Source organism: Accipiter gentilis, chromosome 4 (genome assembly GCF_929443795.1).
Source record: "Accipiter gentilis chromosome 4, bAccGen1.1, whole genome shotgun sequence".
Classification (NCBI taxonomy): domain Eukaryota; kingdom Metazoa; phylum Chordata; class Aves; order Accipitriformes; family Accipitridae; genus Astur; species Astur gentilis.
Genome location: NC_064883.1, coordinates 8,212,133 through 8,230,189, shown reverse-complemented (window position 1 = coordinate 8,230,189; position 18,057 = coordinate 8,212,133). Strand labels below are relative to the sequence as shown.

General features: G+C 40.8%; 1 protein-coding gene across 2 annotated transcripts in view; it reads right to left on the bottom strand.

The window, feature by feature from the left end:
- RFTN1 (raftlin, lipid raft linker 1) overlaps positions 1 to 17,623 on the bottom strand; it is a 97,407-nt gene extending 79,784 nt beyond the window's left edge. The window contains exons 1-2 of one of the 2 annotated variants that reach the window (XM_049797956.1): positions 17,519 to 17,623; positions 7,002 to 7,157 (exon numbers count right to left, since the gene is read on the bottom strand). In XM_049797956.1, the coding sequence (XP_049653913.1) occupies positions 7,002 to 7,146 (145 nt within the window). In that variant the 5' untranslated portion in view covers positions 7,147 to 7,157; positions 17,519 to 17,623. Of the gene's footprint in view, positions 1 to 7,001; positions 7,158 to 16,815; positions 16,970 to 17,518 lie in introns of those variants that run through there. The other variant, XM_049797957.1, reaches the window with a different exon arrangement.
- Between the last annotated feature and the right edge of the window lie 434 nt (positions 17,624 to 18,057).

The window sequence follows — 18,057 nt, the reverse complement described above, 5'->3', positions numbered from 1 at the left end:
CAATTCTTTAAAGCAATTACATTTATGATGTAATTTATTGCATTTATTAAACTACGAACATATGCAATGCTCCTATGTCAAATTGCAAGTTTCCTAAGACACACAAGTAAGTTTTATAAACTACTACCACATGAACGTTTCATTTTGCTGCAACTTACAGTGGCAAGTCCTGAAGGGTTACATATTACTACAGACTGTAATTCACTTGAAAGAGAATACCAAGAGAAGCCAAAAAAATTCATTTCTTCACGTTTGCATTAACGGAGAGGACTGAAGCCCAGATCCAGCAAACCCCTTATTTCAATTCTGTTTATCATGTGCATATAATCAAACTAAGTTGAATGGGATATGCACATGGACAAAGCCCAAAAGAATCTGGGCTACACAGAAGTAATCCATTGGTCTCTTCTGCTCATCATCTCAGTGCTCTGAACCTGTTACATATTAATCTCCCCTGAAGAAATGTTTTAGTCTGTTGTAGACCATCTATACACAGTTTGGGTCAAGCTATCACATCACATTAATAACCTAACAATATTTTGCTGTGCTAATTTTATTTCATCACTCCTGAGGACAAAATGGTGGTAACAGATCTGGTCAACTTCAAGTACAAAACTCAAATGCTAACTTCATTTATGTTCTATTGCTTACAGAAATGAAAACAGGAAATTAAATAACTTCACCAATGGGGAAACAGTTGCTTTTACTAGTCTTAAATCAAATAATAACACCTGCAAATGCAGGGTTGCAGGGTTTGTTCTTTTTTCAGATGCACAGCCACTTGCTCAGAGAAGGGGGGGGGGGGTGTTTGGTTTCGATGTTTGGGGTTTTTTTCTTTTAGCAAATGGTGAAGAGAAACAGAAAGCAGAAGCCAGGCACAAATAACTGCTTAATGTAATATACCAATTACCAATAGGAAGAGACTGTAAGCACCAAAGTCAACAACAAGAATTACATTCTGTAGCAAACAGAATTTCCTGGTAAAAAATGCATATATGTTCTACAGAAAAAAATACCTTCTCTACCCTCAACTTGCACACTTTCCAGTGCATGACGCTTCCAAGTTCCAATTAGACTTCCTCTTTCCCCCCCTCTGAGGGGAAAACTGAGGGTTTTTTACTAATTTAAGGCTATACACAATGGAAATTTAATCCCAAATTAAGAATATGTCCATACTGAAATGTTTAACTATTGATTGTAATATAATAACTATGTCTTTTATAAAGGTTCATTAACACATTATTTGTCTTGTATTAGAAAAAAAGCAATAAAAATTAATCAAAAGCCCAGCCATAGCAGTTTTAATAAGACTGCAATAAATGTTTTTTGAGCAGCATAACTGGTTCCAAAACATTATCATATAGTATCCAGAAGCTTGTCAGAACTTGAAAGATAGATACACTTTCAAATCTTTTATATATATATATATATATATGCATACAACACAAATATACATACACATACATATAAAAAATGCCTCAAATCAGAAGGTTTTATGTGTGTAGTAAATTTGTTATATTAGGAGTATTGTCCCGGTAAAATACATTGTCCTTAAACAGCAACACTTACAATACTCAAGAAAAAAATATGGTGGAAATGCTGGAATGTAACTAATAACTTTAATTTTTAAATAATTTTCTTCATTTTGAATTTTTTTGCTAAAGAGACAAATTCTTGACCGCAAGGATAAAAACCATATGTGCTTGTATTCACTTTATAACTTATGAACTTCTTTGGGACATGTGAAGTATTGCTATTTTTCATTCCGTCAGTCAAAACATCTGGATTTTAGTGGTTTTATAGCACAAACGGCTTGTTCAGAGTATAGCTTTTCTCCATTTAAAAAAATTTATACTCCCATTTCATTCTCATCACATGGCTAGCATATGTTTCATGCCAACTTTATTCAAGGCCAAAACGTGTCATAACTCATCAGGCCAATGAATTACTATAGGAATGTAAAGCAAGCAAAAAAAGATCCAATCAAGTCAGTAATAAAAAATAATCCCCTACATACCAAAAAACTCTACACTATTCTGAGGAGAAGGGAAGAGGTAAATAACTATCAGATTCTCGGTTTCTCTCAGAAGGTCATCATAACTGAAGAGGTATAAGGAGGATGAAGAGGGAGGGCTCAGTTTCTGTAAAACCTGTCATTGCAAGTGAAGTTTTCCAAAATCAGTAGATCAGATAGGAGCAGGGAAGGAATGCAGATTATTGAAATATTTCTCTTTCAAACAAAATAACAAAACAAAACAAACTAGCTTGCCCCATGGAGTCACTGTTGAAAACATGGGTGCTTTAAATTAAGGCTATTCCATTTGTCAGCACATGTCCTCCTTGGGTTCACTCACCGGTTTACCTCTTATTTCCAATAAAACTTGGAGATGAGAGAGATACAAGATGATCGTTATTCAGCTCCTTTTATTTATATGGAGAAGGATGCAAATAAACAAAAATTTTTTACTTTTGGGCAGGTGATATAATCTTTTCAGGTTTTTTTCCAGTAAAGGCCTGAAATACATACACATAGGCCCTAATTTGTCTCTTCCAGCTTTGTAGCAAAAGGTTTGCTGCAACACTAATCTAATGCTACTGCCTTTTACTTTCCTCAAAATTTTTATCGTTATAAAATTCAATCATTGCCACTTAGCATTAGTATTGTCTCAAAGTCAGTGAGAAGGCAACCAACTGAGCAACTCTGAAGTGAGGATTAGCCAGCAGAGGGCTAGAAGAACATTCCAACTGCAGATAAAGCTCTTGAGAGTAAGTTGTTAAAGCGTACACCCTCTCCAAGGCATTACCTGCACCCATTGCATGCCACCATTGGTAGTGGCAGGTCTCTGAGACAGAATCACTTGGGGCAACAGCAGAAGAAACGACCAGGGGTAGAAACTTGTCAGAAGAAATCAGATAAGATGGAGATGACACAGGACTGGACTGTGCAGTGACAGATGAGCCTGACTCAGTGAAGGAATGAGCCTTACAAGATGACAGTGAGGTGGGTAGCATTCAGGAGCTGGATGAGCACACCAGGAATGAAGCTACATGTTATAGTTGGGGCAACCTAGTAGCTCACTGCTGCTGACAGGGGGCAGATCCTGCTCTTCCTCTGCACCTCCTCCGGCACTTTGCTGACCCAGCAATGAGCCATCCAATTTACAAACCTATTAATGTCTTCTTGACAATTATGTGATCATTTTATCAATTTAATTTGGGTGAAATCTGGTGTGATTTCACCTGAGGGAGAGCAGCAGCCCACAAGCTTTGGATAGTACAGATGACTAAAGAACAGAACAAAAGACGACACTGTCAAGGGACAACACTGAAGACAGACTGCGATTTCTTGGAATAGGCCACCTTAGCAGAAACAAGAAAGGTAAGTAAGGCTAATAAGCAGACATTATAGAGCCAACAAGTCAAAATGAGCATATCCACTTCAAGGTTTTCAAATGCCTTAGCAAAGTGCTCCTTATTCCTCAAGTGCCAATCTACACTAGATGATAACCCTTCACTACTATCAATTATCACACTTACTCAAGAAGTAAAGGACAGTGGCAAATCTAACCATTTTAATTCTGAAGAACCATGCAGATTACCAGTGTTGTGGCACACAATGGAAACTGATGGGTTCTTCATAGCCTGCTTTCCTTGAAAGCATGGGAAATCTTTCTCTAGACACTTTACTTCCAAGTACGTCAACGCTGTAACATTGGGAAATGTCAGAATGAAGTTTACACTTGCAACCTTAATTCTGTCTTTTGCATCTATGCATTATTTATACAGTACTTAAATAAGTGATCAAACACTATTTTCCGTTGGACATCTGCATCAGTGCAGAGCAAGGCTCAAGTTCAGAAATGAGTAAAAATGTGTAATAAAGGAGCGTATTTCCTTACATTCCTTCAGCTGCCTATGTCAGAAGGTAAACAGTAACCAAAGACAGCAAGCAAGCAAAGGTAAGTTTCCGGGCTAACACAGCAGAGAAACGACCAGCAGGACAGTATTTTATCCCTGTTTTCAACAGAGTGATGCTAAGGGAATGAGTTCATAACAGTGTGAGCTGATTTAAAGAAGGTCCTGTTTCTTTTCCTGACTGCATACTCCCACCACATCTACCAGCTCCAGCATCTTCAGACCCTTCCACAAGACACTGATCTGGCAGAGGATAACCAAACAAAAAGACTGCATAGCCTTCTGCCAGATCCGTGAGTTAAATCAATTCACAGAGCTGACAGAAGGTGAGAGAGGGGAGCAATATCTCACCACACATACCTGCAGAAAACTTAGGCCCACCTAGCTGCCTGTGATACTGCAGTTAAAACATAGACCACATTCTGGAAATGATCTCTGATTATCTGGATATCAGATTTGAGAATATATGCAGTTCCAAACTGCAAATACGACCAGCATCCACCTTTATGTCTAAAGTCAACAAGAGCTGCTTTTGGAATACATGAAGTAATGCTAAGGACTTGGAAAACTTCTGGCAGTAATCTGTGTATTAGCTCCCACTTGCAACATGGAGATAATCACATCCTTCTTACCATTAAGATTAAATGCTCTTGAGAGATACAGTTACCAGAACAGTAAACATTATAGAAAAGCCCCAGAGAAAAATTAGTACCTGTCTCCAGAGCAAGGCTCACTAATGTTGTAAATGAGGCCTAGAATAAGGATACAATAAAGCACTCTGCAACCACTCATAATTTAGCATGGTTTATTCTAAAAAACTAATGAAGCAGAAAACCTGTGAAAAAAATGTCAGGATGAATATACACACTGAAAGGGCTAAAGTAGATTCACAGAAGACAGACTTCAAATCCAAATGTTCTTTTTACACGGCTGTGAGGATTTAATTTTTAGAAGCCTCTGAATCCACACAGGCATAGCTGAAACACTCATCATTAACTCTGGTTTCTGCAGAGGTTATTTCTGAGCAAAAATATAAATGAACCAGCGATGCTGTCACCATTGAGAAAAACCTGGAATGTCGTAACACTAGGTAATGCGATGTGAGCCTTCATACAGCCAGTGACATGAATAGGGAGGGAGCTGCATAACCACAACCTGCTGCCCTGCCAATCCTGAGAGCACATATTTGTGAGTGATACTAAGGAAAAAGAGCAGGAAGAACAGCTCCATCCCCTCCTCATCTGCCTGTCCACTGGCATCTTCAGAGACTGGAGTGATGGGGATACAACATGCCAAAGCAGAACTCAAAGGGAGCTGGATAGCTTACACTCTTTGGTGACCCAAAGAATTCGATAAAAGTACTTCAATTACAGTCTCCTTAAAATCATGCATCCTAAAATCATAATAAAGCAATCTATGATGAGTAAGAAAAACGTACAAGTATGCTTTACAACAAACCCATCCATTTAATCAGACTTGGAAAGTCTGGGTTTAATTTTTTGCTCTGTGCCAGACATCCTATGTGCCTGAGGCAAGTCACATTGCTATCGCATGTACTGATTCTTCCTCCATACAGTGACAAAGACGAGACTCATGAGGTATCGGGAGAATGCACAGGCTAAAGCTTGTGAGGCAGTCAGACAAAACAGTGATGAGCATCCCAGAATAGCCCACAGAAGTGTGTCCTCAATATTAATTCATTTTCACTAATGACACAATGTACAGCTTATCTCAGTAAAAGCTGTCAAACTATCAAAGGACATAAACAGTTCACTTCAAAATAAAAATACATAAACGTAGAAACAACTGCAATACACAAATATGAAAAAAAATCCTCTCATTTGTTTGGTGCTCTCAGTAACTGCAGTGCATCCCAGTTAGTGTAACAAAAAACGTAAGAATCCATGAGTGCGGGAGATAGGCACTAAGAAAAGTCTGTGAAGACAAAACTTCTTAGCTCCCACATTGCATACAAAAGCACACTCCTGTCCAACTGCCTATTCCAATCCTCCACCTTTTTCCAAATTCAAGTTCACTTGCAGCAAATTTAAAAAAAAAACAACAAATTCACATTACTCTGGGATGAGCATACTGAACTGCACTAGAGGTGTCACATCAAGCAACGTACCAGCAGCTCGTCTCACACAGTGAGAGACATACCACTTTGGCTTTTCCTTTGACCTGACTTGCAAAACAAGAGAAGCAGCAGCACACCGCAGGGCAAAAGCATAGAGGCTCTAGCTGGCATCCTGCCAACTAGCTGTAACAGATTTTGGTACTGTGTTGTTTTATATATAGCAAGAAGCAGGTCCCAGCCTTCTGCTCAAGCTTCAGATTTCCAAATGGTGTGAGGAGTAATTGCTTGGAGAACAGGCTAATTTTGAAGTGAAAGAGGGCACAGGCGATGGTGTGAGCAATACTGGCAGAGATGCTTGATGTCAATCAGGAAGGAAAGAAATGGAATATCTGTGGATTGTCATGTGAATTAAAAGCAAGACTGTTTCAAACAGCAAAAAAACAACAAAGGTAAAAATTGCATGAGACTAGACCTTCACCCCTTTGATGCATTAGGTCTTCAGTGTCTCCCACTACCCTGTTTCCACCCACATGGGTACACCTGTAAGTATTTGTAACCACGTAGGAGTTATGTAAGCTATGTTAGCAAAACTGAAACCACAAACTTCAACCTCCCAAAATACTCCTGAGGGAGCGCAGGGAGCAGAAGGGGAGTAAGAAAAAAGAGCAGTAAAGTATATAACCTGGCAGACCCGAATTGCTTTACCATACGAAACTTGGATAAAATGCAAATTAAGGAAACAATCATCCATATTAAAGTAACATACACCAAAAAAAAAGTAGCAGGGTAAAGGAACCTAAAATCTGATAGCCATAACTAGCTCTAAGGTTAAAAATTTACAGAAAAATTCTCAATCAGATCTCTGCACATAAGCATTATGACTGAAGGCATTTACTTAAAGAAACCAAACACATTTTAAAAACTAACTACTATTCAAAAAACATTATGGAGCAATTAACATGTTAATTTGAATAGAAAAAAAATCTAAAGAAAAACATTGTGTACTTACTATCATTTAGTGTCGTGAAGTCCAGGAATTGATATTCATAGCAAACATCTATCTTGGTTTCTACCTGTGGCCTCTTCAAAGTTGAATAGATATTACCAGGTCGTTTTTCATCATGCTTCTCTAGTTTGTTCAATCCACAACCCATTTCAGCAGTTCCTGATACAAAGAGGCAGGGAAAGGGAAAAGGGAAAATGTATCAACACCTTTCCTTTTGTTTTTTTCTTTCTAGTTTCATGCACCACACTACTGCATTATGGTGATTTTTAGTTTTTAAATACAAGCTACCTACAAACTATATGAAATAGTGTAATTAAATAAATGCTCAGATAGTAACTGAAGTAGATACTACTCATACCAACCCTCAGGCATGCTATTATTTTATTGGAAAATTGACAGTTTAATGCATGTATTTTGCATCTTTCAAATGTATTCAATAGTATACTCTGGAAGACACATTTTCCATGATAAAAAGGGGCTGAAAATGCAAAATAACTTGCTAATATAAGGGTTGACAACTTAATAACAATTTCTATACATGCAGTTACTATGAGAGCAGATAGTATTATCTTTTACACAGATCTCTGTAACACTCAAATTAATATCTAGACTTGTAATTCAATAGACAAAGCAGGTTTGCAGAGAACTACCAGCATTTAGAAGACTACCTCACTTCCTTCCACCTCATTTTTTCAGGTAAACCACAGGAAATAGCGGCACTTTATAGAAGCCATCTTCAAATCAGAAGAGGCACATGGCCACAGAACTGGACTAGATAAATCTAGTTCTCTTTAATAAGCTGCCAGCCCACATTTTAAAGGATTACTCCTTACAACCATTTCTGCTACACAGTAAATATTTCTCAATATCCTGCACATTATGGCTCATCTGAATGTGAAAGGATGGAAGAATTGCTCTGTGAAAATACTCAGATGATCCAAATCCTCTAGTTCCTCTTCAACAACACTGGTTGGACTGAGGCAAATTATTTCAACCAGCAGTGAGTATGAAAAGATAAAGACACACCAGCTAGGCACCTCAGGTTTTTCATTACAGCCCACCCAATATTCTGCTTCCACAGAGAAACTCATGCTTTGGGGATGGGGAGGGAAATGCAGAATAAACACTCAGCGACAAAGAGGAGCTCACACAGGCCACCCCAGACACTTTGTGGCATGGGATCCTTCAGTGTAAACGTGCTGCATGAAGCATCACAAAGATCAGTGTTTCAGGCTCCCTGCAACCTCTGACAGATAGCAAGAAGCACCTGAAAAACTTCAGTCACAGACTAGAGCTCCCTTTACCTTGACAGTTAATAAAGTGGAGAATGAAAAACCAGTTCAGGTTCCCTATCTCCAAAGAGATGCTTGTAAGCTTATGCCACAGCTCCATCCCCCAAATGGCTAGAAAGACGGTCAAATTTCCAGTCCCAATGTATTTGGAATCTACTTGTAGAAATTTATTTATACTTACATTGTGCTTTAACTTTTATTTTTGTCCCGCCTTTGCATTTCCTTGTGAAATCATTTTTATGATTAGTTACCAAGTCCCTTCCCATATTTTGTTAGGACAAATGTGCTCAAGTCCTTTCCTGCCACTTACAAGACAGGATCTCTCCTCCCTTCATCACCCCACTCACTCTCATATGCATCGCTCCTGTTTTCATTTTTCTATGTGAACACAGGTGATCATAGGCTCAAAATGAGATATTAACAAGGCCTATTAAAATAACATTGATGCTTCCCTGTCTCTACTACAAATAACATGCTTACTGCACCCAAATCATCGACAGATGAATCACATTCACAGTTTACCACCAGCCTCCTCCTCCTAGTAGACAAAGAACCCATTTCTCTTTATTTTTGTCCAACACAGCTAATTGAGGAGTTTCCAACTCATCCCCTATAACTTTGCTCTATTCCTTTGCATTTCTACTACTCAGTAATAAAATCATCCCATTCTCCTGCACCCCTGAAGAGCTGGAAGTCTTTCCATGCTCAGCAATGCTGCCCACGTTCACATCATTTGCAGACTCCCTAAGTGCACACCTACATCTTATTGCAAAGTCACTAATAAATACATCAAAATAGGACTGACCAACACATCAAGCCTTAAAAAAATACCACAGTAAGTATTTGATCACGCAGGAACTGGAAACAGAAAACACATTTGCTAGAAAGACCTGCAGCATTAAGAAAAATGGATGATGTGTCATACGTGTTCCTGAACTTTAAATATTTGGTGGATTTATCCAACAGAAAACAACCTTCCCTGCTTCTTTTGAGAGAAAAGTAAAAACTACTTTATTTTAACAATTTCTATAAATGAAAGCTAGGTTTGGGGATTTTTATTTTTTTTCTTTTGGCATTTAAGGTCAAAAATCCTCAAGATCTTTTTCTCTTCTCAAAGTGATATTTTCTACTTTTTTTTTTGTAATGACAACTACTACCATTGAGTAAAGAAAAGGATTATTCTTTCATATATACAGCTGCTTCTTTCTTTTGCCTGTGCAATACGATTAGCTTAAGTCTAAAATGTTATTTATTTTAACATATAAATGTATATTGTATGTTAATGTGCCTAACAAGATACTATATGTATTTCGACAGACTGTAATGAAACACATCTAACAGCATACTTGTGCTTTAATATATTGTAGAGTGAGGAATTAAGATAGCAATAAGTGTTAGCAAGTGTATCAAATTTCCTGTTTCAGCAATGGCCAAGTAATTCTTACACATCATAAGTATACAGTACAGCATTTTGCAAGGAAAAAAAATCCATTTCAGAGGTCATTAAGCCGCAGTGCCTGCAACCCTTAGTTATAAAAAGAGTCTGAAATCCACAGGACTCTTCAGACAGTGATGGCTGCAGAAGGAGGCCTTGGGCACTCAGTATTTCACATCGCAGAGTTTTGCATTCTTTCCTAAGTTGGGGTGAAAGTGCTAGAAAATACAAGCCTGCTCCTCCAGCAGCAGCCACAGACACTCTCCTGTGCTTCTCTAGCAAACATTTCCTCAGCCCTTTTGAGAAAACCAGTCCATCCTCATCGCCTATGCAAGTAGTGATCTCTGCCAACTGCCAACACGCAAGTCATTCAGCACAGAGATACCTGCCCACTTGGGACTCGACTGAAAACATACATTTTTTGTATTAATTCACTGAGTTTCTGCTTACCAGAAGACTGATTTTCACCTTCCTGCTGCTTGGCTAAAACTTCAGTTAGTATCCTTGAGGATAAATACTTCCCCATATTTTGTTAAGCATAGACAATTATATTTATGTTACTAAAGCACACATACAGAAAAGGATGTTTTCACTTGAATAAAAATGAGGTATCTGTAGAAAAAATAAGTTTCACAACATCTCAATCTTTTCCACAGTAATTAGGATGCAAGTGCTGCAGCAGTAGAAAATAAATCTTAAGAAATAAAGTTCCTACTTTAATACAGGAATCTAAGTATTAAAAAAATTCCAGAGTTGTATTAATTCTTAAATTTTCTCAAAGATACTGATGATGTGTGTATGACAAGCTATCACTGAATCTCCAAATTCCGCTCAATATTATCCCACAAACTTCCTATTGGGACAGCTTGCTTTATAACCTTCCAAAGACTTTTAACATTAGTTATTACCCTCTTCCTTCCTTTCCTTTGCAGCAAAGTTAGTGCTGTTCAGTCTTTCCACCCTTGTCTGAAAACATCTCCTTGCTTTTCAGTTACAAATCTAGTTGTCAAAAGGACATTATTCACCTTCTTAATTTTCTACATTGAAGTTCTCAGTGCTGTAAGAAATGTTCATCATTGACACATTCAAAGTAATCTAAACCCACTTCAACCCCCTTTTTCAGCAGGTATAGTGTTTTGCTATAAGGGATGCTTAAGGCTACTGTACTACATACATTTATCCTGGCTTTCTATATCCGCATGCGAATTCTACTTTTTCTTATTCAGTATTAAAACAAAATATTATCATTAATATTCACTTTTTAGTAAATTAAAAACAATTCTTCAAAAACACTGCCAAATTTTGAATTTTTTTTTGCTCTACAGCAGGTTCTAAGAGAAACTTTTTCATTAATGTAAAAATTATCAACTCGCTAGTTCCTCTAAACTTACAAGAAATACCTTGAGTGAGAGAAAAAGTAACATCTAACATCTAATGAAGAATATTAACCACTAAAATTAAGATTTAGCTATGGGCTCTTACAGCTACACATGCTGGAAAAACTAATTCTGTCCACAAACTCACTTAGATTGAGAATTAATCTTACATGTGCCCTATGATCTTGATAATCTCTAAAATTGTTCTTGTGTTCAGCCATGTGATGATAAAAGTAGAACTGAAACCCAGATCTAACAACAGATTGGCGTTTTTTTTAGTCTGTATCTCATTTTAATTTTGCAAAACTTCAAAAATGGAAGCTGTGATGAGTTGCAGAACAACAGGAAAGCCTACAGTCAATTAATTCCTAATTTCGTTTTGTGAATGACAGCAAAGGCCCCCATTGGTTAAGAAACAAGCAGCTTGCTTCTTTAAACTGAGTTCAAAAATTTAATCCAGGATTTGTATGTCCTGAGCAAATGCCCAACTTGCAAGCCACAGAATAAGCTTCTTGCTGCCACCTCCTCTTCCCCATTACTGTCCTTCATCATGTGTTTTTGGAGAGCGTCTGGAGGAACAGGACAGAAACCCACCCCAGCATGGCAAATGACCTGCCCCTGAACACTCCTTCCCAATGCAAGTTTTACTGAAACTGGTACCATTCTTTCCCATGAGAAAAAAAAAAAACTACAATGAATTGTACTCAGCAGGAGAAAAAAAACAGTATTTCCACTTTTAAGCATCTCTGTGATCCATGAAAACAACTGTATCTTGAATAAAACATAGTAATTTTTACAGCTCTCAGAAATCTGCCAAGTTTTCAACTCATCATCTCTGAACCTAAGCTTTGTTAAAACACCCTCGCCAGCTTGGGTTTGCTTTCTCATTTTACCAGCTTGTGTTCAAAATAGATGAAATACAACAAGTTCAGAATTAGCAAAGAAGAACAACAAGCATAAAATAATATGTCGCTAACCACTTATTTTTGTCAATAGTGGTTGAGACCCCAGAAAAAAACCCTTGCCTTCTATCTGATCTTCTATTCAGGGTTTTTTGGGGAACAAATGGAGGTAATTTTCTGATGCATCACCCCCTTCTTTCATAGAACACCATAACAATTTATCTCCAAGGAATAATAATGAAAATTACACTGAAACATAGCAGAGCCACATGGCTACTGGAAGCTTGAACAGACTACCAGACTAAGTAATTTAAGTGATGTTTATCAACTAAGTATATATTGGCTAAACAGTTTATTTCAACTATATCAATATTACAGAAAGCATTATATCAATGACTACCTACAGCTAGTGATTGAAATTATTTGAAAAGAATCGCTAAACAATTCTTTTAAATACTTATAATATCGGAGTCAACTTCTAAGTATATAGCATTAGACTGAATATTCTAATACACATGTAAGTGCAATACACTACCACCTGAAATAGAAACAAGGTAATTTTAATACTTACAATGGCATCCAAAGAAAACATACAGGCAAATTACGCTACTGCCAGCTTGTTTTTAAGTGCAATTACTGAGAACATGCTTGCTTCCATTATCACATTTAAAATATTTATTGGCCAGAACTAGTGACCTCATTTTGTAAGTTTTATCATTAATTAATTTATTTTTTAAAATACATATCGTAAGTTACTGCTAAAGTTCCTTTCACAAAATTATGGAATACTGTGTTCTTACTGATGAGTGCAGCAGCTGGGAAACAAGATAACTGCAAGGCATTAACAGGTTTTCTCTCTTGATTTTGGTTAAGTCCTTTCATCCTGGCTCTTCCTTCCATGGGTAATACTTAGTTACCTCACAGGGATGCTAGAAGGCTTTTACAAATAATTACAGGACTTCACATTTGTTGCGCAGTAATGAGACATGCTTATTTTCTTAAACGCTCACTCCTGCAATCCTGACCTTTCCATTTTCAAAATAATAAGCACTTCATGCTCAGCTCAGTTCACTTGCTGGCATGTGGTCACTTAATTCTTGCATCCTTCCCAGTCTACAAAACATCAGAGTGTTTAGTCCCCCATTCAGCTCTAAACAAACCCTGAGAGAGTGTGCAAATTATGGTTGAGTCCCTTTCCTAGCATAGTTAAACCAATGAAGCAGAAGAGGAGTAACAAGGCAAAAAAACATCAGGCAGGGAAGCATAACTGAAGCAGAGGATTAAAAACACCAGATCTGACAAACTGGGTATACAGGTAAACAAAGAAAGGAGACTACTACGCTAGGATTACCCATTATAGGTTCCCAGAATAGAGCCATGCTCCTGACATATCCCCATTTTTCCCTCTTTGGTTTATCACTGTTTAGGTTTTTTGTGAGATTACACTCATTAAGAGGAAAATTCTGTACCAAGAGATACCTACTTGGTCCTTTCTGAAGAGTCTTACCATACAGGTAACTATGTAAGCATAGATTCAATAAACACTGCAATAATTTTTATTTGTGGGCAAGATCAATTGTTTAAGTAACTAACGTTTATCAAGTAATTTATAAGATTCTCAAAGACTTATTTTGCAAACACAAAGAACAGTTACCATAAATCAGTCCTATCGCTGCATGTCACAACTGACCAATTTTTCTCACCATATACTTACCAATTTGACTAGCACTATCAGGATTTTAGACTTGCAGCTGATAACTAAATTTCTGCTTATAGAAAGGTTGGTGAAAGAATAATCCCAGATTTATTCTTGATGATTGATTTTATTTAAATTAAACAGTAGAGCCACCAAAGTAAATCTGCAGTTAAAGATTTTCACTTTCAAAAGGCAAATCTCAAAAACTAGGGGAACTCATTAGTTAGATGAACAGGAATGAAAATTTGGAGGACCTCAGCATAGGGGAGGTCTGGAACATGTTTAAACTACAATATGAATATCTGCAGAATTTGTAACCCAAGGAAGTGACAAGAGAATTCATAAGAAGGTTTCCAGACCCAGCGAGATGAATTACCTAATAAAGAAGGAAAGGTAGAATAAGCAGAGACCTTTCAAAGGACAGGAAAAAAAGCTCAGCAGAGGAAACTACAGTCTTGGATCAAGAAACACCAGCATCAAGTGAAATGTGCCAGAAGTCAAGCCCAGCTAGAGGCCAAAGATACTACAACTAAACGGAAGCAGAGTGCAAATCAGGAGAACTAATGTGGGCTCATACCAAGAACTCAGCAAGACCTGTCATGATGAACTGCAGATCCAATTGCTCGAATTAAAAAACAAACTATTGCACCAGGTTTGGTAACATCGCCCTGGGAGACAAGAAAATGTATTGCCTACATGAAAAAAAGGAGGAAAACATAAAATTTGTCCAATTAAGACAATTGCTAGTCTAGCCTGAAGAGTTTGCTAAGCTTTAGGAAGCTTTAAGAAGAAAACAAAATAATACACAGATAAATATGATACAGATTTAGCAAAGGCAGAACAGACTGATAGGTCTTAATCACAAGTCATGGAGGAAGCACAGCCCTACTATGCAGCACATCAAATAACACACCACCATGATAACATGATTTCGGCAAAGTATTATTAGATGCTATTATTTTTATTACAGTGCACACAACACTAATCTCTAGCTCAACTCTGCTGCCCTGCATAACACACACTTACTTCCCTCTGCACTGTCCCTGGGTCTGCAGGTCATCAGGCTACCTCTGCAGGCTCCCTGCCCATAACCAGGGGCTGCCACCAGCTGTGCTTAACCCTCTCTAGGGAAACAAAGCTGTTTTGTGTGTGTGTGCACGTGGACGAGAGGGTGGGAGGATGAAAAGCAAACAGGATCAGAGAGAACTAGTGGAGGAGTAAGGCAAGTGTTGTGCTGGTGTTGGGGAGCAATCTGAGGAACAGGTTGGAGGGAGACCCTTGCTTCTTACCCCACCCATATGACCCTATAACGCTCATCCGAAAGATTTATTACCGAGTGATACCATGATGCTGTCTTTCAGTACAGCAAAAGATTCAGATGGTACCACATATTTCTGCAAACTACTTTTAGGCAGGGTATTTCTGGTGGAGATAACAAAGTGTTAACGTCACTGGACAAAGCACAGGTAAAATTTCTCCTGAAATACCATGGCTGCAAATGTTCAAGCAAGATGCCTCCATGTGAAGACAGGAGACTACCGAGATACTAAGAAGGACTAGAGAACTGCTCTCAAGAACTTAAAGGGAAACTATAGCAGCTAACATTTATTGTCTAGCAAATTAAAGACTGAATGGACCTGACAAAAGCATGCACAGGAATGCTAGATATGAATCTATGAATCCAACTTTCCTTTAAAGTTAATCCCACACCACTCTGAACCCAAAGAAAACAGGCGTGAAAAACAGACGCATTGCAATGTATGCACAGTAGCTTCAAGGACAGCACGTAAAACACAAAGCTAGACAGAGTTGTCAGTCCTATGCTTACTGTCTTTTGCTACTTTGCCATGGAGTAAAACCCTGGCCAACCGATTTGGGGTAAAAGTAAAGTGGACCACTGGAGCCAGGTGTGAAGCTGTGGAATCTCACATGAAGTTGGGAGATGGAATAATAGTTAAGTGATTTTTTTCTTTATTTATTTAAAATACAGACTTCATCGATCTTTATTTTCATTCTTCAAAAGGCTATGGCTCCAGCTTTTCAGCTTCTTCACCACAGATTCTAAGGCCACTTCATTATACCCAATATGGTATCTGCATTTCCCAATACCACAGCTCAGAACTCCCCTAGGTATTTAATCACAGCTGTATATACTCATTTCGTGCTACATTCTTGCTCTCAGACCAGGGGAATGCCAGCATTCAAGCTGTGGAAAGCCCCTTGCCTAATGTAACTAACTTGAGGTTAAGTTAGATTCCTAAAATAACCCTTCCTTCTGAGACTTTTTTTTTTTTTTTCACAGAAAAACCAGAAATTAAATACACAAATGTGACCACTCGTATTGTGAAAAAGAGGGTTATTGCCAGTAACTTGTTATTCAACACCAGAGGCTGAAATGGTTTGGATTCATTAAAAATAAAACATAAAAGCAGATGTACAAAAAGATTTCCCCTTATAAAGTAGAAATCAGCTATCATTTGACAATGTTAGTTATTCTCCTACTATTAAAAAAAAAAACAAACCAACAACAAACAAACCATAATCTGTTTTTTACAGGAAAAAAACCAGAAGTGGTATACAATCGTACCATAGCTTTCAGACTTTGCCTGAAAACATTAAAGAACGTTTTGTCAGGTGTAGTTAAATTTTTATTACTGTACATCCAACAATCACCTCAGCACAACCGTACCAGGACCCTAAGACGACTCCAGCACTGCTCCCTGTCCTGCCACACAGCAGCCTCTGGTTCAGCTTGCGCCCCCGGTCCGAGCTGGCCGCGCTCGGGGCACGAAGCACGCTCAATCGTAATGGAGAACAAATGTCTCCCATTAATTACCTGGCCGAGTTGCAAGTATCAGAGAAGAGCGTAAAAGTCCACCCAAGTAAATTCCCCGTTGCCAGAAACACGCAGACTGCGAGAAGTAGCTGCTCTGACAAGAATTTCGATAAACCAGAGAGGAGAGAGACATTATTTCACACGCCGATATACAACTGCTGACCCATCGTCACACTACCTCTCCTTATGTTGTAGTAAAAATGTGCTGAAACAGTATCGCGGACTTAAAAAGACAAGATCCAGCCCAGCCTCTTAAAAGAACAACCGTAAAGTCACAAACCCCAGCTAGCCACACGATGGCCCGTCGCGGTACCGCCGCTTCCAGGTGCCCGGCATGTGACGAGCGGCGCCGCGCCGCGCCGGGCCGGGCCGGGCGGGCACCCGCCCCGGCTCCCCTCAGAGCTCTCCTCCTCCTTTCCCGGCTCTGCCTCACCGCGGCGTCGGCTGGACGCGAAGAACCGCGCTGGCTGGAAGCGATTTTCAGCGAAGCCGCCTCCGGTCGCCGCAAGCGCCCCGGCCGCAGAAAGCCCCGGCGGAGCCCGTGGGGGGGGTCTCCTCACCGCCTGACAGGACGGCGCCGCCCGCCGGACCCGCCGCCTGCCCGGGCCTAACGGCCAGCGCGGGCGAGCTCCGCACCGGCCCCTCGGCAAGCGGCAGGACCGAAGCGGGCGGCACCCCTCGGAGCAGCGGTTTACCAGCGCTGCACAAACCGAAATCCGCTCAGGGAGAGGGCGGGAGGGTGGGCGTGCCTCCCCCGGCGCCAGCCTCGAGCAGCCCCTCCGAAGCCGGGCACGCCGGCCAGCCCGGGCCCCGCTCCGAACTTCAGGGGCCAGGGGTTCAAAACGAGTCCGAGCCCCGGAGCCGCTCTCCCCGCTCTGCCGCGCCGACCCTGCCCAGTGGCAACCCCCGATCGGCCCCGGACCCCCCCCTCCCGCCCCCCTCGCTAAGTTTGCTCGCCGGGCCGGGCGGCTGCGCGGCGGTACCTGGGACAGGCGGCGGGCGAAGCGCAGCGCGGCGGTGCTGAAGGATGCCCGGCGGGCGGAGACGGCCGGCCCCACTGACAGCGCTTCCTCCTCCTCCTCCTCCGGCTGCCGCCCGTGCCCGCCCGCCGCGCTCGGGGGCCGCTCCCCACCCACCCACCCACCCCCCTCCCGGCTCCGCGACAGGGAGGTGCCGGGGCAGCGCCGCGCCGCCACACGGCCCCGCCGCCCGGCAGAAAGTTTGTGCCGCGCAGCCCGGGGGGCGGCGGCACGGCGCGGGAGGCGCCTCCGCGGGGCCGCGCCGGGCAGCTCCGCTCCGCGCCGCGCCCCGCCGCCCTGGGGCCGCGGCCACTTCCTCTTCCTCCGAGCTGCCGGGCCGAGCCCCGCGCCTAGCGAGAGCCGCGCCGAGGCAGGGAGAAGGGCAGCGGCGCTTCCCGGCCGCTCCACCGACGCGGCCCGAGGGTGGACTGCTCCGCCCGTCGGCCAGGGCTGGAAGTCCCTCACGCACCGCCCGCCTCACCCCCCGCGGGCCCAGCGGGACC